General features: G+C 41.6%; 1 protein-coding gene across 3 annotated transcripts in view; it reads right to left on the reverse strand.

The window, feature by feature from the left end:
• Positions 1–27117, reverse strand: part of SLC1A3 (solute carrier family 1 member 3) — a 76943-nt gene extending 49826 nt beyond the window's left edge. The window contains exons 1-3 of one of the 3 annotated variants that reach the window (XM_042951900.1): positions 26842–27117; positions 24934–25206; positions 6262–6399 (exon numbers count right to left, since the gene is read on the reverse strand). In XM_042951900.1, coding sequence (XP_042807834.1) covers positions 6262–6399; positions 24934–25114 — 319 coding nt within the window. In that variant the 5' untranslated portion in view covers positions 25115–25206; positions 26842–27117. Of the gene's footprint in view, positions 1–5789; positions 5873–6261; positions 6400–20290; positions 20470–24933; positions 25207–26841 lie in introns of those variants that run through there. The other 2 variants (XM_042951904.1, XM_042951908.1) reach the window with 2 other exon arrangements.
• Positions 27118–27992: the final 875 nt, after the last annotated feature.

Raw genomic sequence — 27992 nt, forward strand, 5'->3', positions numbered from 1 at the left:
CCCAAGTAACTGATTAAGCATTGTCTAGCTCAGTTTTTGCCCTCTCACGTTCAAAGAAATGATAAAACTTTAGGTTATTCTTATTGTACCTGCCATTTGTCTGAAACCGAAAGGATATACTTTGAGGTACATTTATCGTTCTTTTATTCTCTCAGGCAAAAGAGTCCTTTGCTGGTGATGGCAGCTTCTTGGCCTTAACTATAGTTAAGTCCCATGTTCCACCAAGTACATTGGTCAACAGATTTGGAAGGATGCTGCCTAAGGAATATGTGACAGAGTTATGTCACAGAGCTTATCACACAGATGAGGAATTACAAGCAGGCAGGTGATGTTTTGTTTTTCTGGATTTAAAACTATTTGTTTGGAGGAGGGGGGGGGCGGTGACTGGGTAGCTCAGTCGGTTGAATGTCCAATTCTTAACTCTTGATTTGAGGTCAGGTCATGATTCCAGGGTCGTGCGATTGAGTCTGCGTCAGGCTCCATGTTGAGCATGGAGTCTGCTTAGGATTCTCATTCTCCCTCTCTCTGTCTCCGTCTGCCCCTCTCCCTGCTTGCACTCTCTCTCTTTCTCAAAAAAAAAAAAAAAAAAAAAAAAAAAAAGTTTGATTTTGCATACAAAAAGAATTGTTAGTTTTCCAAGGACGAATGGGTTCCAAAGATCTTTTGTCCTTGGGAAAGTTAAAAGAAATTTTTTTTACATGTATTTATTTTTGAGAGACAGAGCATAAGTCGGGAGGGGGCAGAGAAAGAAGGAGACACAGAATCCAAAGCAGGCCTCCGGCTCTGAGCTGTCAGCACAGAGCCCGACACGGGGCTCAAACTCACAAACTGTGAGATCATGACCTGAGCCGAAGTCGGATGCTTACCCAACTGAGCCACCCAGGCACCCCTTGTCCTTGGGAATGTCTAGGCAGAAGGTAGACAATAAATTGGAGGAGATACTGTGAGGCTAGACGGACCGAAGCAGTGTTTTCCAAAGTGGGATAAATACAGTGGTATTTATTTGTTCTGGTGGGATAGAAACCCCTCCTTAATTAATATTAAATCACATAGTGAGAAAGTCATTCTTTCAATTCTCTCTTAGTCTTTGCGTTACAGGAAAGACAAGTCTTATTGTGGTGCTAAAATGCATTTAACACCTCATTAACACCCCCCCCCCTCCAAAACACACACCTTTTTAAACAATGAGAGCACAGATCTCAGGCTCCCAAGACCTTTGGCAGGCACAGAAGCAATCCAGAACTTTATTACATTGTAATTTATTATCTCCTTCACTAGACTGGTAACAGGTTTCCACTTTCTGTAATGATTAGAAACATTGGAAGAAAAGCACGCACGTGGATTTCAAGAACATTCTAAGTAAATGAGAATAGGAGTGGGACCCATGTAACTTTGGGATGGAGATGCCATGACTTGAAATATCAGATCTGGAATCATGTTCCTAAAATCAGTCAAATGTCTTTCTCGTTGCCCTGGCTGCCCTCCCTTGTTATTCCACTCCCAGAATTGCACCCAGTGCTCCAGATGTCACGTGACTAAGTACAGACAGTGACCTGGAGCCAGCCCTTTGCTAATACGGGCCGGGTTTGGGTCAGGCGTTGTATCAGCTGCAGCAAACTGGTGGCTCAGAGTGCAGCCTGTGGCCACCTAACAAGAGGTCACCTAACAGAGGACCAGCCTTACCCCCTTACAGTTGGAATCAGGATTTGCTTACGTATATTGTGTGATTTAAGAGAGGCAGGGAAGCTCTCCCTCTCCACCCAACATATATCCTCTTGGGGACGATATCTTTGTATTCATGTATCTCTTGTGCCTAGCTCAGTGTCTGACATAGCGAGAACTCAAAAAATAGCTATTAATGGACGAATGAGTGAGAAAAGATAAACTTCACCTGTTTTATAATCTCAAATCCAGGGTGTCCTACCCCAGGCCCCAGACCCTGCTGCTACTGTTGGTGACATTCCCCTACCACTCCCCTTTACTTACACTCTTACCCAACTCACAGAGATCGTTGGTCGAGTGGTGCTCCCGGCTTCCAGAAAACTGGAGACACAAAAGATTCCCTCCGAGGTAAGTGATTGAGGAGGAAAAGAAGAGATGAGAAAAGAAGAAAGCACTAGGTGTCTGATAGTTATGTCTACAAAGTACAACCTGAAATGGAGTTTAATTATTATCTAGTGAATTTAATCAGGCTAAGGCAGCCAAACCAACTCATATTTCTGGCATGAAATATCTAGTTTGGCTGCCTCTGCTGACCAAATCAATAGAAATTGGTGCCAACCCCCCATTTTATTGTGTGGTGTGTTGGCACAGACTTACTCTTCCTCTTCAAAAACACAGGTACTTGAGTACAAATCTAGCCATTAGGCTCGCTCCCAGCTTCTCTCTGGCAGCTTCTGGAATTGCTAATACACACCAAGGATATTTGGAACGATTGGAATTTCGAATTTGGGAAAGGAGAGCATGGCTTATGGGAGCTTTAGAGCCACAATTCACAAACACAAATGTTTCAAATACGAAAACCTAACTTAGATTTTGGAATTTAATTTTTTTTGATGTTTATTTATTTCTGAGGGGGAGAGAGAGAGAGAGAGAGGGAGGGGCAGAGAGAGAGAGGGAGACACAGAATCTGAAGCAGGCTGTCAGCACAGAGCCCAATGTGGGGTTCAAACTCACAAGCTGTGAGATCATGACTTGAGCCGAAGTCAGACACTTAACTGACTGAGCCATCCAGCCACCCCTAGATTTCTGAGTTTAAATGTGACTTTAGCACAATAAAATGCACAGAGTCTTCTAAAACAGAATACCTAATCCAACACATGTAGTAAGGGCTTCATGCATTTCTATCTCTGTCTGTCAAGACCCTGGGACTTGTTGACTTAAAAACATTAAGTCTGTCAAACATTTTCCCATTGGGAAATACTTTCTGTGGGAGCATCACCCCCGAGTTCTTATTCTGGTGTTCCTATCAGGTGCAGGAAAGATCAGCACAACTGTGACACAGAAGATGGAGAGGACAGGTTTTCCAATAGCTATTTGTTTAAGCGTCAATAAATGTGATGTTTCGTGACAGCACACTGACTCGAGCTCTGGCGTGAACTGTCAACACTTGAATAAGGCCATAAGGGAAACCCAGTGAGAGCTCTATGGGTGCCCCAGCTCAGCAGTGCATTTCTTACAATGAATGACACCGACATTCACACCTGAGTTCTTATATTGGTAGCCCAAGAGTTGGACTTGGCCTGCAGAGGAGCTTTGTTTGGCTTGCAGTGTTTTGTTCTGTGAATTGTATCAACATCGAAAAATTAGGAGGTTCTTAAGTTTTTTTAGATTTCTGGACCCTCTTAAAAAAATCAGAAGATTTGGCCCTTGTTGACACAGAGCAACAATCGGCTGAAGCGGATACTTTTCAGGTCACCACAGTCTCCTTGCCTCCCATTGTCTATCCGATTGTGCAGCGGGATCACTTTCCACTCGTCATCACACTTGTCCCTGTTACTTCCCCTGTCACACACACAAGATATTTCTCTCTATCATAGAAAGAAAATAAAAAGTACCCTGAAAGGGCAGCTTCATATATAATCATCACCTGCTTGGCCACAGGAGGCATTTGAATATGCCTTTCCATTCTAAAATAATGGACCTGACTCTGTTTCCTCCCTAGACAACACATTCTCCAGGAGCTTCTCCCAACACACACAGGGGTCCTCCAGGGATGTATGTAATTTGTAGAGGCTCTTCTTCCTCCTCATTCCCAAAGGGTCATACATACCCCCTGCCCCCTTTTTGGTTTGGAATCACCGTATTTAAAACCCTAAAGGAAAGTCTTATTGAATCAATCGTTCATTGTAATTGATCATAAGTATCCAAAATATTATGTAGCTTGGAAATTAATCTTTGAGATTAATACCTTACAAAGATCTTTGGCAAACTAAATTATATCCCCCCCCCGCCCTTTTTTTCTCTTTTTTGAGAGAGAGAGAGAGAGAGTACACACATTGGGGAGAAGGACGAGGTAGGGGGGAGGGCGGGGAGAGAATCTCAAGCAGTCTCCACACTCACCGTGGCTTGATCCCAAGACCCTGGGATGACGACCTGAACCGAAATCAAAACTCGGATGCGCAAACAACTGAGCCACCCAGTGCCCATATATCCTTTGCCTTAACATAGTCCTGGAAAAGGGCTGAGACTCTCTTACTGGTCCCAAGCGGCAGCATCCCCAACGTACAAGTAGGTTACATTTTAAAAGTTTATTTTATATTGGTTGCTTGCAGCTTATAATTCCTTTCAATATTATAAATGTTGCTAGTTTTTCCAAGGTTTTCCCACAAATTTCTTTTTAACCATGCAAAGAGACTGCATCATGGTTTTTTTTCCTGCACAATTATTCAGTGACAGCTTGTATTCCTTCAACGAAGCTGATGTACTAAGTATTAGAAATATCAGGAAATTCCACTTGGAGGTAATTGTCGAGCAAGATCGCTATTAAGGGGAAATAATATTTTCTCTAATTGGGCCAAATGAGGGCTTTCCTCTTGGAAGGGTAACATGTGGGTTTTCAGCACAGATATCAGAAAGCAGAAACCTCTAAATACTGGTCCCAATATTTAGATACTGGGACTTAGATACTATACTGAAAGACAGTATAAAGGAATCCAGAACCCCTCAAGTTTGCATCCAGGAAGACTGTAGGGACTCAAGTCAGACACTGGCCAGTAGGGATGATGAAGAGGGACACTTGCCCACTGAATAAAATGGCGCATGTGAGTTCTGTCCTCTAAGAGCTACTGCAAGAACTTGCTTCGCAGAAAAATGTCAACACGTGGATAATAAAATGAGAATGTAAGGTCCTGTCAGCATGAATCTAGCTTTGGTGATAAGAATTGGGACTGCTAGGATTACCCCCTGGTCAGCAATGGACCAGGTTGTTTCAGAAACAAGCATCCCAATCATCCTGCCTACATGATTGCTTTATGGGCAGTTCACCCTCCAATGGGAGCCTCCTGTACATGCAATCACTTGTTTAAAGACCTGAACAAGTGGAAGCCAGTAGAGATCCGCAAGGCATTGGGGGAAGAGCTGATATAGTTCCTGTCCAAGTTAGGCCAGCCCTCGCAGGCATGCAGCAGTCAGAATCTTGCCCTATGACTTTTGAGTTGTGCTATGAAATTCTTACTACACAGAGATCTAGAGAAGAGATTATAAATATCCTTGAGGACTCCCTGGGAGGGGAAAGATGCTTGGAGCCAGCTCACATAGAGGTGGAGAGATGTACCCATGGAGGGACAGTGAGCCACGGGTGGAGAAGAGAACAGGGTCAGTAATACCTGAGTTCTGGGCTTTAGCTACAAACCTAGAAACCATCCTGCTGGGACGGTGTCTATGGACATTCTTTCTTCATGTCAGAGGTGTGCTGTGGGGAAAGAGAAGAGTGGGCAGGAAGGAATGTATAGTAACCTTTTTTTTTTTTTCTTTTTGGCTCCATTTGTATTCCCCAGTCACGTGTGCAAATGAGTCTTGAAGCATTTCCCATGGAGGAGTCGATTGTTATCTTACTGTCACAGAAAATAGATCCTACCCTGCAAAGCTTCCACTCCTCGAGAATCCAAGTGTCAGCTGACAAAAATATCCAGATGGGGAAATCCCCTGCCCCCTCCCCATTCTCCCACCAGCCTCATAGGTAACGGGGGTGGGGGACAACTGGAGAAGGAAATGAAATCATGCGGGTTCACCAGGAAAAGATAAAGTGTTGGTGGCAGCAGAATTGGTGAGTGCGTTGTGGGTATTACCTCTTGATGAGGCTTCCAAGAAGGCTCCCGCTCAAGTCCTGGTGGCTCTGAGAACAAGCATTCTTGCATCAATAGCTAATAGGCTGTCCAACCAGATGTTATCTGGGTGGGATAAGAGGGTGAGAAAACAGACCTGTTGTACGCTGTTGTCAACTATATCGCTGTGGTCAGAGAAGGCTGGTTGTGTAGGGTTTAGCAGGGTGCCTCTTTTGTAGTGAGGCAGACTAGATTACGTGGTTGTTTAAATCCGTTTCCTCTTGTGATTGGTAAAATACGAGAGTTATAATCATTCATGCATTACTAAAGCCTCCTTTCCATCATTTTTGAAGGGACTTTTTTTTTTTTCTAGAACAGAGCATGCATCCAGCAGAAACCTAAAGCATTTGCTTTTCTAAGCGATCTTTTGCAATAAGCACACTTAAAAAACAAACAGACAAACAAATGAACAAAAAAACAACACTGCATATGGTACCTGTGACAAGACTGGAGATTATAAGTGGTAACACCAGCATCTGTAACATCCTCATCAGAAGTTCCCCAGGGAAAGAGAAGTACTTGACTTCTCGGTAGCTCATTTTGTATGGTCGGAGGGTAAATCCCAGGATTGTACCTGAAGGGGGAAAGAAAAGATGGAGAAAACTTGAGCCCTTTTAAAAACTGAAGTAACAGTCCTAGGAGAATGAAGAAGTATTTGGCTGGTGGTCACTCCTGTCTGACGAGAGTACATTTATTTAAGCAGCAAATATTGGTGCTGCTTTAGGAGCAAGGGGTGTGCCTGTCTCTTCCGTCTGCCAGGGTCTGGCTGAATCCAGGGCTTCAAGTAGGACTTAAAGAAAAAACGTCTCTGGCTTTAGCAAATGAAAAATGTCTTTGTCTAACTTAAATGCAGTAGAACCAAGTTTGACGTGGCTCGGTACAGAGTTACAAAGATAGGGGCATAACTGGGAGACAAATCATGTATCCATGAACAAGGCAATGTAGAAAAAAACCCTCTTACTATAATGAATTTCCTTGGTAACAACGGATATTAGGACGGCTAGCACAAGCACTTATTAAAGGGCAGTATGATTTTATTTTTTTCCAATTAAAAAAATTCCTCTTGCTCACATTGTTAATCCATTTCCATCACCTCCCTGTCTGTACACCATGCTTTCTGTCTACATGGTCTCGATATTGCCTTGGCAACTGTATTGTACAGACTTGTTACTTGCCGGCAAGAGAAGACTCCAAAATGAGCAGAGACCTTTTTCCAAAACTTTTCCCTGAACACTAACGGGGGGGGGGGGGGGGGGGGGGGGGGGGGGGGGGGGAGGGGGGGGGAAATAAGAGAAAGAGAAAGCAATTTTCCCCTTCATTTTCCTTCTGCTCCTGGGACTTTAAAATATATTTTAAAAATAACTTTATATGTAAATTGAATTACACACAGTAAATTGTATTTTGTAAATTGTACACAGTAAATTGTAAAATGTAAATTGAATTACACACAGTAGCTTTCGAAGTGTTTGGAAATCAACAGACCTACTGAATCAATGTACTCCCCCCCGCCTCTCCCAAATTTACTTTCCTTGTCCAGGAAAATTTATTTATTCCATTATTGTAAATATTTTCTAAATTTTTGCCCTGCTGTTACTAAAACATGTGCCTTATAGAGAAATACTGAGTTATCTAGAAGCTGGAGGTCGATGTAGGGGGAGAGAACACTGGGTGAACCTACGTTTTTCCAAAGGAAGCAAGCAGTCCTTTAAGGAAACAGGCTCATCCTAACTTCTTATGAAATGGGCTCCTTCTCTTAGGAAATGAGACACAAAGTTCATTTCAAGTATTACAGCAACCCTAATTTCATTTCTTGGGTCTCAGCAACTGTGAAGTATCCATTCTTTGATTATATACTGTGATACTGCAATTAAGAGTCTGAATCTACGTGACTAGAAAATCTGGCTGATCCAGTTTTCAGGGCCTTTAGGAAAATAGTTATTGCTTTTCTCCCAATGTAACAGTAATATGTTCAAGACAGAAAAAGGTGATTTGGAAGATACGCAAAAGAAAAGGCAGAAGCCTGCCTCTATTGATTCTCTCACTTAAATAGCAAATAGCTAATGCTTACCGAGCTCTTACCACATGCCAGCCATTGTCAGTGCTTTACTTGCGTTATTATATTTAATCCTCACAAAAACCCCTGGAGGTAGGTACTATTTTACCACCAGTGTACTGATGGGGAAATCTAATTATGGTGAACTTCAAACTTGCTGGACTCCAATAGCCACTCAGTATCAAAGTCAAAAAGTTACTCAAGTGACAGAGCTGGGATTTAAACCCAGGCATTCGGACTCAGAGCTCACATTTGTGACCTTCACACGTACTTCCTACGTCTCCAATAGAGCAAAGACAAGCGCTGTTGGTGCTTCTGTGAGTTTCTTTCCAGAATGTTCTCACACAGAGTTAAATATATGGGAATCACACAGAATATACTTTTCCATATGTAGTTATCATAAGCATCACTTTTAGGGTTCATGATACCAGATCTAATGATTGTACCATAATTTACTTAATACTTCCTTTGTTGTTGAACAGTTAGGTTGGTTAGCATTTTTTTGCTTTTATGAAGAGCACTATGATAAATATATGAAGGCTGTTTTATAACTAGAAATATTTTTTAGTGTAGTTTAGAGAAAGGAAACCAGTGCATTAAAGAATATCACTACCTTGATTCATGTTATCAAATTGTTTTTCTAGTGGGTTGGCCCAACAGTTTAATGTTCTGTTAGTGGATGAGAAGGCTTTAATATTATCTATATGGGGAGAATTATCATAACAACTATTAAAACAAATAACATTTGTGAGTGTGATGAGTATATAGTATGTATTTTTTATTTCCTTTCAATTTACTTAATATCTAATGATGTTGACCATTTCTCCTAATTGTATTTTCTCCAAGCATTTAAAAATTCTAGTAGTTTAAGAATTTATGTGTGCATGTGTGTGTGTTGTGTGTGTGTGTATGTATCTGATATAAATTCTTTACATAATAAAGATAATTATCCTTTGCCTATGTGTAACATATTTGCTATAACTATTTTTCTAATACTCTAAAATATACAGGTATTTTGCATTTTTATAAAATATGGTCCACATACCTTTTTTATTAGGTCATTTTTTCGAGAGTTATAAACTTTAATTTCCCTCCTCCCAAATTTGATAAATATTTAATTCCTTTTTCCTTCTTTGACTGGTCGCTTGCTTTGTTTGAAAATATTGAACCTTTAATCTTCCTGGAACTTGGTTTGAGGTAAGGCATTTAGTTCCAATTTTTGGTGTGCATTATTCAACACAGTATCCTCACCAGCACATAGGAATTATAAAAAGGCTCTGGTAATATCTGGTGCTTTCCTGCTTGTTCATATAAAGGCCAAATCACACTGAAATAAGTGCTTCATCTTATAATAAGTAAATAAATAAATATTTATAAATCTTACTTTACTTCCAATCAAATGTAATTTCACTGGAATTGATTGTTTTCTGATCTTTTTTTAAAACACATTTAAACATTTGTCATTCAATTATAACATAAAATGGGTGCAATAAACACAAGATACTCATTTTGGTCACCTGGAATTTGACCATATCAAGCTATTAGGAATTTTAGACATCTCCCAAATGACAAGACCAGACTTGGTTTTACAAGCTTCACTTCTAAGTTGGCTGTTTGTTATTAGAAATGCATTAACTCGGGGCGCCTGGGTGGCTCAGTCGGTTAAGCGTCCGACTTCAGCTCAGGTCACGATCTCGCGGTCCGTGAGTTCCAGCCCCGCGTCAGGCTCTGGGCTGATGGCTCAGAGCCTGGAGCCTGTTTCCGATTCTGTGTCTCCCTCTCTCTCTGCCCCTCCCCCATTCATGCTCTGTCTCTCCCTGTCTCAAAAATAAATAAACGTTAAAAAAAAAAAATTAAAAAAAAAAAAAGAAATGCATTAACTCAAAAACAACAATATTTCCATAGATGGGTAGGATCCTGGCTAGTCCGAAAGTTATTTATTAATTAAATTATTAAGTTGTTTAAGAAATTTACATTATTTATCATTTAGGAAAAAACCGGTAGAGCAGCTGCTCTATCAACGATACAGGTAGACACAAGCCAGTGTAGATGAAGGAAGGGATTATTCTTTCTAAACCTATGTGCATTAGACCCCATTTCCCAAAGTCTAACTCTTGCCAACCTGACTATATTCTCTCTTACAGCCACACCAGCTGTATCCAGACACTCTCTCCTTGGGAGTTCCATGTACCTCCTCCCCTTTTCCCCCATCAAATCCCACATTTACTCAGTGCCACCAATTTTCATCTAGGTGCTAGGAGGGAAAGTAAGCCAGCTCAGTGAGTGAGTCCTGGGCAGTGGGCGGATGACATCTCTTAACTCCAGTCTACCAGGGAGATACATGCCTAACAGAGCAGCAGAAAAACAGCCAGGAGGCAAAGTCTCAAAAGGCTTTTCTAGTCAATAAGCTGATCTTGCTTGGAAGTGTAGTTCTGACATCAGCTCCTCTAGAATGTCTCAGTTTCTTTGCATTCTCTAATACGGAACCCACATTTTCTAAAAGTTCTTCTTTATAGGGGGAAAGCACACAGGAGTCACCATTTATATGTTGAAAAGGGATAGCTTCAGGTCAAAAGCTTTGAAGAGAAGGGTTGTTTAGAGGGATAGCACACTGCAAATACTCTTTGAGTCAGTGATGCCCCTGACTATGTTTTGGTATGTTTACTATCTCAGGGTTTACCAAGTGAGCCATTTCTACTCCTAGGAAAGAAGAGGTTATGTTGGGAGGGGCAATACTGATTGAACCCTTAATGGGCTCAATCAAGGTGGCATGATCCTCATCACAACTTTATGAGGGTAGATATGATCATGTCTATTTTCAAAAATGAATACACTGATGCTCAAAGCTAGTGAACTTGCTCAAGTCTACAGAGTTAGTAAGTGATTGATTTGGGAATTCTAAAGAAAACCCACTTCTCTTTCTACTACACTTTAATGCCTCTCAAACACAGATATACCCTTGTAGCCAAGGCCTGAGGACAGACCCTGGCTCCCGGGTCTTCAGCAGCTCTAATCCCTAAACTCTAGAAGCACTTGAGTAATAATCTCGGATCTGCTAGAAATGTCCCAGAAGCACCCAGTACATGTTGGAACCCTTCACAGGTCCCTTTACAATATGGTTACCATAGTGCTAAGTCACTGTTTAAAATGGTGACACTGAATCCCTCTCTTTGGAATGATTTAACTAAACTTATATAAAACTTTTAATTAAAATAGCTTGCCTCTTTTGCCCCACCGCACACATTTTAATCCTTGGAAACCATCAGTAACAAAGCTGGAGAGGACATTAAATGAAAACATGCTTCAGGGTCCCACGCTTAATGACGACAGCCAGCAGTCATTGGGTACATGCAAGATGCCAAGCCCTCCAAGCACACTGCCTCACAGGACCATGGAAGCCAGGACTAGTAGAGCCTACACTTCACTTCTCATGAAGAACTGGAGTCATCGAGAGGGTAGGTAAACTGCCGAAACCTCACAGCTAGTAGAGGTTGGGGCCACGGTCAATGCAGGGAGCAGTCAAGCCGCTTCCCCAATGTCAGGGGGATGGCTGAGGTGGACTTCATACCCACGCTGTTCAGCTCCAAGCCCAGACTCTTACTTACTATGCTGTACTCATGGCCTCTCAACAGTCATGGTACTAATTCAAAGAGCCTAAGTTAGTACACAATATTTTGCCTATCTTTTCATTCCATTTTGAGTTAGTTTAACTGAGATAGAGCCTAAGTTGGGCAAAGGTTTTGTTGATTTTGCTTAATGAAGTCAACATCTAGCTTTTTGCAGTTCATTTGTTGAATAAATAAACAGAAGACATTTTTCTTCAGCTTTTGCTCTGCTGGGCAATATTAGAGGTGAGGCCAGTGTGATAAGGTCAGCCAGCTCTCAGTGTCAAATACAGAGGAAATGCTCTGAACGTGAAGATGCTTTTTTGGGTAAGCAGTTCAGGTTTCTGATTACACAGCCCAGCAACGATAAAAAGCCTTCCCTGAACCATCCTCACATCCTGAAGAACAGACTTCTCAGAGCCCTCTACTCTCTGCCCTTCTGACCAATTAGAGGTAGCAAGGGGGGGGTGGTTTTCTTCACTTGGGTAAAGCCGCTCACTGCCTTTACAGAGCTGAGGACTCTGTCTTACTTGAAGCCCATTGATTGATGTTCCCAGAGCTAATCAAAACCTTTATGGCCTCCAGACCTTTAATGCAAAAGAATAGATTCTTTATTATTGATTACTCTGCAAAAATAACCATAAAAATCAGAATAACTTCCCAAGGGTTTGTTACAGCTGAAGGGAACTTTGCAATCTGCATCTTGGTGACATTAAAGAAAACACAGATGTCACAATTCAATTCAGATTGCTCATTCTCAGTCAAGAGTCTTCTAGCATTCCTGTTTTGGTATTTTACAAGATTTCTGGAATCTAGGGAATATCTTAACTGGAATGTTTAAGGTGATCAAAATTAACAGTGCTGGTTGAATGCTATAAACCAAGATGCATTTTTATTTAAATACTTTCTTCTAACACAGAAAGCTCAAGAAGTGACTTCTTCAGGGGTTCACTGTTTCCCCTAGAGAGCCTATACAACAAACACTTCTTTGGAAGATTAAATACCACTTCACTTTTCTAAAGACACAAGGTCCACACTAGAGCCTCAGAAAGAACACCACCACAGGCTTCCTTTTGAAGGCCAAACACGCACAGCACGTTAAAAGCTAAAGACCTGTTTTAAAGAATTGGGTCCATATTTAATCTGATAAAATTACAGAAAATATTAAGCCAGAAAATATTTAAGAGTAGAAAAACGTGGCACAAGTTGAAGTAAAATTCGGAGCAATTCACCCAATTTACCTTTTGGTAAATGTTGCAGTTTGAAATAGTAAAATTTTACTCGAGTTTCTACCCTGTTTCCAAACTGTCATGAACAGATTGGCAGACCACAGCTTTCTAGAATTACTACTCACAATACTAAATTCTTCAGAAGAAGATATGATGTCCCCAAAGAGCTCAGATAACAAAAGGGTATCTAAAAGTAACAGTGGCACTGATTTTAGAGGAAGACTTTATATTCTGAGGCCACCATATGAATACCACCAAATGCCCACCCAGGATGAGCTAACTAGCTCTTCTAACATTGACACTGCAAACCAGTCAGAGGACATTCAAACCCCCATCCAGAATAAGCGTGGCCTGCAGATCTTTAGCCAGAACGAGAACATTTGCCTCCTTGTTGTCACTCCACCACCTCGGACATGATCCCACTTTCTGGCCCTGGTGCTGGCTCTTCTTTCTGCCTGGAATGCCCCTCTCAGAGATTCCAAGGTTTGCTTCCAGACTTAGTGCAAATGTCATCTTCTTATTGGAACTGACCCTGAATTTCTCCCTCAGCCACCTTAATTTGTTTCAGTAGTTCTTATTACCTTCCAAAACACAGTATAATTTTCTAACTTATTATGCTTGTTGTTCATTGTTGTCTCTGCCTCCTAGAATATAAGTTCGGAGAGATCAAGATTGGTTTTCCTGCTGTATGTTCACTGATATATATCAAGCCCCTGAAAACAGTTCCTGGCACACAGTAGGTGCTCAGTATATTGATGAACGAATAAACAAAGAGCATGAGTTAATTCTCTTTCAGATGACCAGTGCCCAGCAGCGCTGGGCCTGGCTCGCGTTGAACCGTGTTGAACACATTTCTGAATGGAGGAATCGCTTCACTCTGTGCTTTGCAGCAAATGCCATTCCCCACTGCATTCTGTGAGCAGAGAAGCCTACCCTCAGGAACATCCTCTCCTCCAAACTGTGATTACTCTGTCGTGACCTGTGGAACTGGATCTCAACGGAGCTACGATTTCTCATATGGCTTAAGTTTATTTTTTTTTAATTTTTTTTTTTTTAACGTTTATTTATTTTTGAGACAGAGAGAGACAGAGCATGAACGGGGGAGGGTCTGAGAGAGAGGGAGACACAGAATCTGAAACAGGCTCCAGGCTCTGAGCTGTCAGCACAGAGCCCGATGCGGGGCTCGAACTCATGGACCGCAAGATCATGACCTGAGCTGAAGTCGGACACCCAACCGACTGAGCCACCCAGGTGCCCCTATGGCTTAGGTTTTTAGATTCACAAACTAGGAGCCATAGCTCCTGATTCCTGTTTCTCTCACAAGGCTTGTTTTTTTGAATATAAAAGACAGTGGATGTGAGGCGGTAGAAAGTTCATGGACTGAGAATCTGGGATGAGGTTCTGGGCCTGACGCTGCCAGCAAATTATGTCAGTCGGTACTTTAAAGATTTAATCTTCATATCAAAGCTACAGGATTTAATAGCACCATCTTACAGATGTGGAGACTGAACCCGAGAAAGAGTAAGCCACTTGTTCCAGGCGACATGACCAGTAACTGATGTTGGCAGAATGGGGTTTGAAACTTAGGCCTGCCTATTTCCACAGCCCACATCTTCAAATCATATAATCTCTTTGGACCTCTTTTTTTTTTTTTTTTGTCACAAAACGGGAGAGATAGGTCAGAAAAGGCAATATCTAAAATCCTCTTGGGGTGTCTGGGTGGCCCAGTCAGCTGAGCATCTGACTTCGGCTCAGGTCATGACCTCGCAGTCTGTAAGTTCAAGCCCCATGTCGGGCTCTGTGCTGACAGCTCACAGCCTGGAGCCTGTTTCGGATTCTGTGTCTCCCTCTCTCTCTGCCCCTCCCCCACTTGTGCTCTGTCTCTCTCTCTCTGTCAAAAACAAACATTAAAAAAATAATAAAAAAATAAAAAAATAAAATTCTCGTGACCTTTAATATTCTCGCCTAAAGGTTCTGATTTTACAAGAACCATGTAAACCAAAAGCATTATAAATCTTAACTGCTTTACTATGAATTCATCTCGTTTCTTCTAACGAATTCCAACGTCCTGGATAATGCATATGACAGCATTTTTTAATACATCAAAAAATGCTTTGTCAACTTGGCCATTACAGTTATTGCGGCAGGTAGACAATAAATAATTCTTAAAGATCAAATAAAAGTTTCTATTTTAGAACTTGGCTAGCGTGTAGCCCAAGCCGGAGAAGTCGTGAGTCCGTCTCGTGCAAACCTGCCGAAGCTGGTGGACATAAAGTCCCATTAGTTTATTTTTAACAAGAAGGGCAAGGGCATAATGGTGAATTTACCTGCCCAAGAGGTCTGCTGGTCTTGGTCTTCCGTTTCACCCCAAACTTCCAGGCATTTCCTGGTGAGAAGCTACTGGGTTTGAGGCAACCTTTCGACCCTCCCCCACCCCTCTGTTTCCACATCCTTCAGAGAGTTGGTCCCCTGGCTTGGTTCAGTCTTTTGTCCTTTGGTATTTCCTGTTGCTGGAGGTGGAAATACCTGCTCCAGCCTTGTTCTGCCAGCGGAGCCCAGACAACCAGCTCTGGGTAACTAACGCAGACCCAAGTCCACACGGCATACAACTCTGGCAGACAACCGTATCAGAAGAACCTGAGGAGCTCTGAAAAGCCTGGTGCTTTCTTCCTAAAAGCGCACTGACATAGGCTATGCGAAATGCTAACTAAACTTACAAATAATCCTACAGATCTTTTAAATGTCCACCTCATGCTCGTTGAAAAAATATCCCACTAAAATCATTAACACCCGTTGCTTTCCTTTCTGGTAAAAAATAAAATAGTTATGAGTAAATAGAAACCATGAATGCAATTTGAATTCTGGGCATAATACCCCACAGATACACTATACCTGGGGGAAATCACTTTTGTACAGGATTATTCTTTATACCATTTAACAAATATCTAAAAGTTGGAAACAATCTAAGTGGCCATCAATTAGGAATTGGCTTCAATAAATGAGGGTACATGCATAGAGTGTGCCCCCAAGAGAGAATGAGGAGGTTCTTTTTGTGCTAATAAGGAATGATGTCCAAGGCATATTGTAAAGTCAAAAAAGTAAGGTATAAAGCAGACTATATAATCTATGCCAGCATTTGTATACAAAAGCCAAAAAAAAAAAACAAAACGGGATATGTATTTATTTTTATACTCATAATTCTAAAGGCACACAAGAAACTGATAGCAAGGTATTTATATCCTTTTGTAATTTTTTATTTTGGGCAATGTAAGTGTATTTCATAAGTAAAATAACAAAATACATAAGCAAAAAATTTGGCTCACATTTTTTATCTTTAAATCTGACTGAATTCAGGGCACCTGGCTGGCTCAGTTGGAAGGGCATGCGACTCTTGAACTTGCAATCATGAGTTCGAGTCCCATGTTGGGCGTACAGATTGCTTAAATAAATAAAAATAAGACTTAAAAAAATTTTTTTGACTGAATTCTAAACCACATCATTTCTGCTGGATGCCTGGATGTTTCTAAAAATTCACTTTGGGTCTGGGTTGGTTTCTCCTCAACCTTGCTCTAATTTGCTCTAACAGTGAGTGTACTTCATCTGGGCCATGGAGAGGAAAGTCGCTAGTTGCGTTCAGATTTCTAGTGAGTGGATCACTTTCTGACCCAACAGTTCTTTTTTTCCTGGAGACAAGGAAGTGAATCTGAAAAAACTTTGAACTCCACCATTATAGGATCATGTTTGCTTCAACGCATTAGCCCTTGGAGTTACAAGTACACCAAAGCGGCAAAGTCACGTTGGAAACTACCAGACAAAGGTAACATCCATCATACTGTGTAAAGCTCTTTCACATCATACTCTTTCATCATCCAACATACTGTGTGAAGCATCGCAGTGTCAGAATTTACAAAGTTCACTGAATCTTGGCTTTTTTATATGACTATGTCATTTGCCTTAAAAAAGCAAATTCGAGGAGACAAAAGTAAATAAATAAACAAAAAGATAACTTTGGTCATAGGCAGTCTGTTAAAAGACTCACAGTTTTCTTTTTGATGCCTTTACCTTCACATTCATCAACAAGCTGAAGGTGCCAGCAAGCACACGTATATCCCTGGGGTTTTGCCTTACTTGCTTTAAAGATGAAATTTCAAGGGATGCAATGTGTCTAAAGGCAGGGGCCTTCTTTTCAGTATGTGAAGGGCAGCAATTGTCCATTTCTACTCTCATTAGGGACAAATGAGCTTCATCTTACAAGATTCTGAATAGAAAATCTTTCGCTAATAGCCCATTGTTTTCTCTCTGGGAAGCAGAAGCAGTTTATGGCCTGGAATCATTGTTGCAGAACTGGAGAAGTCTCTTTGGGTACAAGAAGAATGGAGTTGTCCCTTCTGGAGACAGAAACTCAGTCTTGAAATTCAAAACTTAAGTGTGCCTTTTAACTAGCTGCTCCTTAATTTACCTTTGAATCTTTGATATGATACACAGAGTGAAAAAGGAGTGCCTTTTCCCCGCTTGTCTTAATTCAAAGGGAATATCTTCCTTTATCTAGTCTTGGGGGTTTTGTTCTTCTCTTTTTGTTTTCAAAACCACTCCAGGACCTCTCTTGATTGGGCATAGTGATGGAAATATTCTTGGGTTAGGGAGTGAGCTCTGGGCAACATTGACAGCACTGAAGCTTGACCTAAAACGCTTAATTTTTATACTTGGTGAGCACAATGGCTAAACTCTGTGCCCTGAAGTGCTCTGTGCGTTTCCTCATCTCGTAGCAATGATACAGCTCACCTAGCTGCCAGACCAAATAGTTGATGAATGATAGCACCCCAGTGTTCCATAAATAAATATCAAGTACTCTAACACCTGGAATGTACAACTTGGAAAAGACTGCTTTCATTCCAGTTGCCTTTTCCAGATACCGTAGGCTCTTCATAGCTCTGCTGTCTCTGTAGCAAGGACAGGGACTCACAGCTCTCCTCCTCTGATTTATGAGAGACGGTCAGAAGAGTGCTGGGCAGAGGTGGCTTCTGCAGCGACATGCCTCATTTGTGTGCTCCGACACGGGTTTATCACACCCAGAGTTCAGGAACTCCAGGGTCCTCAAGAATTTAGCTGCTTGTTGATGGGAAAGACTGACTGGCGAGGATGGGTTGGGAGGTCAACAGTAGAGGAAAAAGGTCTCTGCCATTGTATGGCATCAAGAAGTAGAAAGGGAACACTGATGTATCTTATTCCCTTCATTCTGCTTTAGAGAAGGGCAAATCAGATGTTCAGTGATAGAACTGTGGAGCTGGAAGCAGACATTAGTCCAAATGTAATTTGCTGATGAAGAAATATGAGGCCCAGCGATTTGTCCTAAATCACAAAGTGAGTGAGTGGATGGCAGAGCTGGCTCTGTCACCAGGACTTTGAGACTCTCAGTGCTTTCTCAGCTGCTTCACAGACCTGTGCAGACACTACTCAGAAGGAGGATGGACTGGCCCTGGATTGCGGTGCTAGAGAGAGAACCCTGGAAGCACTTTGTAAACCGTAACACTGCCGCGGTGGAAGGTGTTATTACTGCAGGTAATTGTTCTGAGCACACCTGCTTATTTGATCACCTACTTGAAAGAGAAACAAATTTGAAATTGCCTGCTCAGTTTCCTCATTATCTGAATGAACAGGAAGAAGACAGCAAAGTAAAAATCCAGAGACAATCTTAGAACAAATCAACCCCTCTGCCCCATACTTCAGAAGAATGTTGACCAACTCTGTTAGAAACCAGCAACACTCCTCCCGGGTTTCCAGAAGACTTCATCTGGCCTGCCCAACTCTGGTAGGGGTGGCAGTTAAGGAGTGGCAGACACCAAAATGCTGGAAAAAAGGAGAAACCCGGGAGGTGCCTGACTCTCAGATTGGTCCCAAGTGGCATGAACAAAGTGCGCTACCGAGAAGGTTCAAACATTGACTGAAAACATTTTCTCAGCAAGTTTACTTTCCTGAGAAAGACATCTACTGCCAGGTACTCCTTCCATCGAGCAGTTGGTATTATGATAAGGGCTGTGCCAGGGGATTACTTTCCGCTTCAGCTCGGAGGCCAGGTGGGTAAGGGACAGATAATGACAGTATTACTTTCTCTGAGGCTTTCAGCTCTGCCTCTCAAAGCCCTTTACAACTGCTAAATCTCTTCCTACAACTCTGCTTGGCTCTCTTCTCTGGCCAAGGAAATAGAAGCCGCTTCTCCTACCCATAAACCAGGTGACCATCTTCTCTTCTCCCCTTCCTAGTCCCTGTCCCCCCACCCCCACCCCCATCGCTGGGTCTCAGTCCTGTAGCAGAAAGCATCAGCGAATCGGTGTGCATTTCCACTTGGTGCCTGAGCAAAGGCACAAGCAAAAGATGAGGGGTTTACAGTTTGTGTGGATACTCTACCTGCCAAGCCCTTAGGGAAATTATTAAAAGTTACATGGTTGTAAGCGGCAGAATTGGAACATAAATCCTGGCAGAGAGGAGTTACAATTATTCTATTTTATACATGAAGGAACGGAGGCTCCGCTCCAGAACTGGGACATAAATAAACCTCAAAGTGTCTGACTCCAGAGTCCATAGCTCTGATCCACTCCCCTATAGTGTGCCAGACTTAAACCCCAGGATAGGAGGCAGCTCCCTGGAATGCTTTTTGAGAATGAAACTGAGGGCTGGGATCCAAGTGAGCTGTAAGCACATGTCAGGTAGTTGTTATAGCTGCCCCTGACAATTTTTCTGTTTCTGCTCCCTGGGGGAGAAGACAAAACAGAGGAACATCACTAGTCCCTACACCCTATCCTTGTGTCCCTTCTCCAGAGCATGGCACTGTGAATCCACTGCTTCTGAGCTCCTTAGGCCTGACACTTCCCTCCCAGCCCTCTGTCCCCAGGGGCCTCTGAGAGGAGCTCAGCACCCGGGGAGCGCCTGCCTCAGGAGCCACCCTTTCTAGAAGCTTCCTGAAGCTCCCTCTCTCTCTTCTCACTTCCAGGAAGTGTGGAAGGAACCATAAATCCCAGCCTGGGAATCATTCACCATTCTTTGGGTTCCTGTTGTTCAACTGTGTGGAGACTCCTTTCTTTTGGTGAGCTGAGAGGCTGCCCGCACGGGTGCATGGGTGCCGCTCTACACCCGCACCACCCACTCAAGCCCTTGGCTCGTTTGGTCCCATCACTGATCACTTGAGTGCAGCAGCGGATGGCTAACCACATCGGTAAACTTGTCTGACTGAACTGGCTGACTCGGCCAGATACTGCGTACGTGTGGAAGGTACAAAATACCTGGCCTTGCTGGGAGGTTACTGCTTTACTCATAAAGAAGAGTTAACTGTGTTCTGAGAATGGTCTCACTTACAGAGTAGCTGATGCAGGAGGATAACCCGATTCATGGATCATTATCCATTTAACCTTCAAAGACAGAACTGTCCTTGTTCAGTCTCGACATCAAAAGAATACCTTCAAAATCTCTATGTACCCTGAGCCTCTTGCACTGTATTCCCGTTGTAACGTTTACATTCCCAAATCAACATGTCCAAAAAACTGAAATCATCCCTCCCACTCCCCCAGTCTTCCTGTATTCTACCTTTACTGGGAGCACCAGCACCCTCGGTCACCCGAGTCAGCAACTGGACCAACCCAACAGGCTGCAGTCCGGCTCTTCTGTCAATGCTCACGTGCCATCAATCAATCGTCAAGATGCAGGGTGCCCCTGGGACTGAGGTCTCAATTCCATGTGTCCTTTCCATCGCTTCTGTTGTTGGGTCAGTGCACACCCTCAGCTAACTGATGTCATAAAACAAGAATGGACATGCCCCAAGGGCAGGGACCAGCACTCAGAAGAGTGTGGTGGTTAAGAGTATAAACTTCCAGCCAGAACAGTGGATTTGCATCCCAGTTGGTGAGCTGTTTCCTTATCTGTGAAATAAGAATAAGAATACCTCCCTGCCTTATTTGTTCTGAGAATTAAATAAAGCCAATGTATTAACAGCACGTACAACAGTGCTTGGCACAGTGTTAGTGTTTGCAATGTATATTATATGTGTAACGATATATGAGGAAACCGAGGCACAGAGCAGTTAAACGCCTTCTCTAGGATCATATAGGTATTAAATAATACAGTTCACATATAAATCCAGTCGATGCTTCATCAAAAGCCGTATTCTTTTTTCCCACATGGTACATCTAGGTTGTTAACAAGAAAAGTACAACCTCTAAAGTATCAACACAAAGATCATATATTATATACAACAGTATGGATATGATTTCACTTAAAAAATGTTGACATAATTAAAAACCTCACCAAAACAAAAAACTCCTTATTACTACCTCTGAAATTTGTCTATTCCTTTGTCATCCCATTTTTATCTCTTCTACTAAACTACCCGAGGGCTAAGATTCTCTATTGCATAGCACAGACCAGATACCCAACATTTAGTATGTGTTAAATTGCTGAATAGCACTGAATCTTTCTTTAAAAAAAAAAATTATTCAGCAGATAATAGATAATAGTAGATAATATACGAATGTGGTGAAAAGCCTTCAAACCATACAAAAACTTAGAGGAAAGTAATATTCCTTCCATCCCATTACCGGACACCCAGCTCTCATCCCAGAAGCAGCCACAATGACCAGTTTCTTGTATATCCTTCAGAGATAGTATCGAATTGCGCTGAATTGTAGTGCCATTTACATTCATTGCCAAAGATTATAAGGTAATGATGAGAAATGCTTTATACACATGTAGCCAGTATGTTTTCTTTTCTGAAAAGTCACCAATTTTTCTCAAACCCATATAAAGGACAACCCAAACATAAAAGGTGCGTGTGTGCGTGTGCATGCGTGTGTGTGTGTGTGTGCAGAGAAAGATGCTAGTTGCTGTTTGTGAACTCCCTCAGGTAAAACCACCATCCAGTTCTATGCAATTCTATTTAGTTTCCTTCCCCTCGTAGCTGATGTTATGACCCATTTCTTCAAAAATTTTTAGCCTGAGATTTCATTTTTATTGTGCTTTTTGCTCCCTGGATGTGGAAAGATGGGCATTCTATGACTTAAACATGACAAAGGACTTTCCCTTTCTTTCAGCGAGATGTCTGAGGTCACTCTCATACCATTTACCACAGTTTGAAATGAGAAAGTGCTTCCTGGAGGAAGAAAGATAGTAACCACTCTTCTCAGTGTGGTTTTTGTTAGACAGATGTCTGCAACAGCCCTGGGAGACACTTTATCTAATGCTTTAGTAATGAACCCCCTTAAAGAGACTTAACACTTGGTGTTGCCTTCTCTCAGGTTGCTAATTTGCTTTCATTATGTGGCTTTGACATAGCATGGCACATTCGGACTGTGACACGACTTAGAAATGGCATTGGGAATGTCACAAACTGCACACATGGTTCTAGGCCTGTGCTTGTAGAGGAATTAATACTGAAATATTTATAATTCTCTACTTTAATCTGACTATATGGATTCACATGTCTCTACTCCTCCTCTGTAATACTTTTCTAGTTTCCACTTCAACATACTAAATGCACATTTATTTTTTTCCAAAAAGACAAAAGAAAACAGATGGAATAAAAAATTTACCCAATATATAGGGCTTTTTTTTTGTATTAAAAATTGTATTAAAAAAATTATTAAAACCTAAGAATTTGGTTCTTCTCATCTCTTCTTTGAGGAAAAGAACTTTTCTTCTTCCTTGAGAGCATCTTTCCATTTTTTGTCCAATGCTGCAGCAAATGAATTAGAGAGCTGAAGTCCAGACATGCTCTTATTATTCTTTTAGGGCTGATGTAGACATGGTACCCAGTGACAAGCTAAATGGAGCCTTTGTTTTCATTGGGCCCTCAATGGAAGACACACCAAGAGATAACTGAAGGGTTCTTCCTTCTCTCCTAAGTCTGTTTGCTACCAAGTGGTCTATTGGCCATTCCAAGTCTTTGGTGTAGACTCAGTGGTCTCTCTGACTGTCAATGAGCTCTTTTTATTTGTTTCTTTGTTAGTGCCTTCTTATTACTTCTACCTCTTCAGTTTCCATTAGTAAAGCCAACCATGAGGACATCCTGCCAAGTTATCTACCCCAGCTCAGCCAACTCACTGCAACTCTCACAAATCTTAGGAAAGTCCTCGCTGGGCTAGGAAATGATCCCAGAACTCATAGAGAAAATGGACCATTAAGTCCTGGCATTATCTTCCTTCTATTAGAGATATGTCTTTGTAATCACTTAGGAACTTGCTTCTCCATCAATCTGCTTTCCATGTGCAGGTTTTATTACTTTCCATTCCTTTATTCTTTAACTGAAACATTTCTGTTCTAGAAATTGAACTCTTCTTGTGTTTGGAACACCATGTTGAATAAATGTTTCTGCATCTTTTCCAAACATACTCCAGTATCACTGAGCTCTATTATTATGTGTACAGGATTGTAGAATAAATGAGTATTTGCTAAATGCATGACAGGGATGTGGCTTAATCATCTGTAGGAGAATTCTAAGTTTTCTGTGGGTTTGACTGGGTAAATCATATAGTAAAATGACAATGCTATGTGAATGCATGTAGCACTGCTTGCTAATTGGCCTCTACCAAGACATAGCAGCATTTCTCTTCCTGGAATCTCTCACAAGATGCCAACTAGTTTGCAGAGCACAAAGGCAGGATGGCAAAGTGGTTAAGAGAATGGCCCCGGGCCTAGATAGCTTGAGTCTGACTTTGAGCTCTAGCGTTTACTATCTGCATGACTTTGGGCAAGTTGTTTGATCTCTCCATGCTCAGTATTCTCATCTCTAAAACAAGGATCATACTAATCATTCCTGCCCATTCACTCATAGGCTTGTTTGAGGATGAAGTAAGCTAATCTAGGCAAAACACTACTTAAGCAGCTGTAACAGTACTCCATCAGCGTTCACTATTATTATTATTTGGCAGCTATTGTTTGGCTTGGCAACGACTGTAATTCAAAGCAAAAAATGAATTGAGCTTGCCGAGTGTTACATCAACTTCCAAGACAACGACAAAGCACTGAAATACTTCCTTCAGGAATGTATTTAAACCTGGGAACCTACTAAAGAAAGCCATTATGTCCCTGAGTCAATCAGGACATTTTCTCTTTGAACATCTCTAAAATGAATTGAACTGTCATTGATGACCAACAATTACTAAAAGGAGCAAAAGATATTGAGATGGAATATATTGAAAGTCTTGCGACAAACTATTCTGTCGTATTCCTATTTGCAATTTAAGAATCCTATCTTTTTGAATACAGTTATATTTACATGCCACAAAATTGTCTTAGTTTTTATTGTCATTACCTCTTTATATTTGATAGAGACCTTGGCAAACTCCAAGACAGAGATTAAAATTGTACACTAATGCCCCCTCCCCCTTTTGGGTCGGATTAGTAGAAATTTAATTTTTTATAACATGGCATTAGCTTGCACGTTTACCAGCCTAAAGATTTCTGTATTTGTTCAGTCAAAATTTCCCAGTAAGTAGTTTTTTCAGCTATCTTCCACCCATAAATAATAAACAATAATTTCAGATTCCAATAAATCAAACAAAACAAAGTTTTATTAGTACAGGTTGCTGTTAACAATGCTAAGTTTGTAAGAGGCTGCAATGATGCAGAGAAGGGATAGTTATTTATGGCAAGAAATGAATGAAAAAGATCTGTGGTAACATTTGTCTCAATTTACCTTTTCCAGTCACTGGATGGGAGATGCAAACACGTAAAAGTCTCTACCTCTAGGCATGATACCCAGTTTCAAGTCAGCACCCATTAGAATGGTTAGAATATAATTAGTATTAGGAACCTGTATCTCATGTACTAATTGCATAAATTAGCTTTAAGTGAAAGCGACATTGTATGATTACATTTGGGCCAAATCTAGCATATGTTTGCTTGTTTTTATTGTTATTTAACTGCTCAGGCCTAATGATTAAATTGTCACTCTTTTATGCTTCCATGAGATGGGAAAGCATTTGATTTGTTTCTCTTCTCCACACAATCGATTGATTTGCATAATGCCAAATGATGCTTCTTTCAGATTCTGGTGTGTTTACCATATATTGCTTCAAACATGCCAACAGACTGTCATTTAGTGGGAGAAAAAAGCCTAGACTATTATTTTGAATACCTACCATCCGTCCATCTGATAATACGCCCAGGGAGCCAGATGCCCCAGAGAAACAAGATCCTTTTTTTTTTTTTTTTTCGGTTGTTATCAAGTGACTTACCCACAATGACTGCAGTGACAGTGAGCAGTACAAAAGCATTCCGAAAAAGGTAACTTTTAACATCCTCCTTTGTGATGCTCTGCACTTTCCTCTTGGCCAAGAGTGTGCGCTTACGAACTCCTCGCTGGAATCTCTCCATCCTGCCCCCCATCCTGGGCTCTTCTCCGTTGGTTTTAGTCATATTTTACTTCTGTAGGAATGTCTTTTCTTTGCACTTCAACGTCTCGGAATCACCCCCGGAAAGCCAGACCTCTTTGGTGTTAGAGAACACAACTAGAACAAGGAGAGGAGAGACAAGAGTTACAGCCTGCAGGGGTGAGAAATCAGGGCTGCCCCACAGCAGGGCAAGCTGTTGGCACGCTGCATAATCTCAGTAGGAATCAAGAGCTAGAGAGCCGCAATGCCAGGTTTCAAGGCTGGGTGGGAGGTGCATATTCTACAGGACCACGTGTGGGAAATGTGCATCAATTCAGAATCTACCAGCAGAAATGTGTGTTCTATTTTTAAAAATTTGCCCTTCCTATTCCAATGAGGCTGTAAAAGGGTTCATCGGAGCCGAGTGTGACTAAGCAGCCCCCACCCCCTCAGTCTCCCCCAGAACCAGCCAAGTGCTTTTTGCACAATGTTCACCCTCAATAAATGTCTAATTGAATTGAACGCACAGGAAGCGCTCAATAATTACTTGCTGGCTTATGTTGTGTACCCGGTGAAGGCGTAACCAGGTCAATAAAATGAATTAAGATATTGATATTTCATCCTCAGGGCTTTCTGTTTTAAATGATAAAGATTTTCTTCATTAAGGAAAAAAAAAACCACGATAATATCAGCTAATAAATATGATCATGAAAAGAACGCAATGAAAAGAACATATGCACAGGACTTGGGAAATATATTTGACTATTTTGCAGGGTAACTTTTTAATTTTTTCTCTGAAACAAGCCAAATTCTCTGAGCCTATCTATGCATTATCTGTAATCGTAATTCATTTATTTCCATTTTTATCACAAGTATAAGTACAAAGTAGCATTTGTCTTTGTGGCAATCATATCGGAGTCTCCTGAGGAAACCATCACCGACTTCTGGGTATTTCAAAATTTTAGAATTTCTAGAACAGATGAGGCGAATCCAATTTTCATTCCAAACATTACAGCGTGTGGTTTCTAGTTTCTTTAAAGCGCTCCTAGGTTATTCAAATATCTAAGTCAATCTCTCCCGGGTGGAAATCGGTTCTTTTGAAAAAAATCAAAGGATTCCTCCGGTTGTATAAGGTTTGTAATCCACAATCTTTCCCGAGATCAATCCAAGTAAAAATCAGTGGTGCCTGTGGACGTGTGTATATGGCAACGCCAACAGCCAGCGTGTGCGTCCGCGGGGGAGGTAACTGGGAAGCAAAAGACTCCTCCGGAGCTTTTGGCAAATCCAAGTGTGGAAAAAGAGACTCGTCTTAACAGTTTTGACTTTTAAATAAAATTGCAGCTTGGGGACAGTGATAATAAGACCTACGGCTTGTTGAAGACGTCACGGCAGATTAGAAGTTTAGGGAGAAGTGAGGAAGGGGACAGACGAGAGACCAGTTTTTTTTTTTTTTTTTTTTTTTTTTTTTTTAAACTAGCCTCTGGTTCCCTTTCCAGTCACTTTTAAACAGACCAGCTCAGCCTTGATTCTTTTCTAGCTCCCGAACCACAATCTACCCCCAGTCCACCCTGAATGACTCAACTCCGAGTTAAGAGCGGACACGGCATAAGCGGACACCATGCGCTCATTACATTAAATTACTAACGTGGACTTTATCTACCAAAATGGCTAGCTTTTCACTCTCGCTGCTCCTCTGCTCGCGAAACAAAATCCATCGGCGGAGACGTGCATGGAGAGGGGAAGCCCGGCGGCAAGACAGGACGTCAGACTTACCTTTTCGGATTTTGTAACGGGTGGAAGGTACCCCAGGCAATGACAAGGTGAATTCCGCAGCAGGTACGGAAGAGTAACGAACGCCACGAGCCCGGCATGCATGCGCTCTGAAACTGCAAGTTACTATCGGGGCAACTTAAGAAAAGGGGAGGAGTCTGCGCCCGGGACAGGGGGAGTGGGGAAAAATGAAAACACCACAGGGAAGGAGGGCGCAAACCCGAGGTTTCTGGAATACTGATTAATCTTGGCTCACCAGAAGCATGCTTGCTGGCTCTGTTTTGCTCCTTAGACCACTTTCACGCTTTGTCAGTTCACTTTCATTAGGAATGCAGAACCGGGACCAGGAAGAATTGCAAAATAAAGCTCACACACACTCAGAAAGCTGGAAGTCTTGATTAGAACGTTTCAAAGAAGACTCTTCTAAGACGAAATTTAATTATCTCGCATTATTACAGGTTTCCTCCCCCTGAAGGAAACACGAGAGTGCTCTTTTGCCTGGTTGTACACTGTTATGAAAGAGTCCCTCTTTTCAGAATTGGGGGAAATAACTGACATTTCTTGGGAAGACCCAGAACGCAACAAGTATGGAGGGGAAAAAGTGCTTGCTACTATTCTCTAAACTTGCCTAAAGTTACTCAAAACACAAGATGAGACATGCCTCTATGTTAGCAGTTTAAATTCTGTTATAACAAATCTAATTTAGCTCCAACTTTGCATTGCAAAGACTGAAAAAGCAACGCACAGAGACCAGGATCTTTGCTGAACTATAAAGTAAAAAGCATTTTAGGACCAAGAGTATAAATGCACACTTGAAGCTTTGTGATTTCAAAAGATAAGTTCCTGTGCAGATTGATGCTTCAATTTTAAAGGAAGCTAAACATCCTCCTTGTCCACCCCCCCCCCACTGCCCCCACTGCCCCCACTCCCCTCACACCCGTCCCCTCAAGTGCCATTATTTTTAGGAATTAGAAAATTCTCATTGCAGTTTTAGTTCACTCTTCTTAGAAATAAAAATATATTGTGAAAATAGATCTAAACAAGGAAAAAGCTCAACTCAGCTCCAAAACTTAGAAGTTGTTTAGCATGAAGAAAAAAAGTTTAATAGAGACAAAAATGCATACCAAAAATTGCAGCCAGAGTTCTGTATTCCT

The sequence above is a fragment of the Panthera leo genome, chromosome A1, assembly GCF_018350215.1.
Source record: "Panthera leo isolate Ple1 chromosome A1, P.leo_Ple1_pat1.1, whole genome shotgun sequence".
Taxonomy (NCBI): domain Eukaryota; kingdom Metazoa; phylum Chordata; class Mammalia; order Carnivora; family Felidae; genus Panthera; species Panthera leo.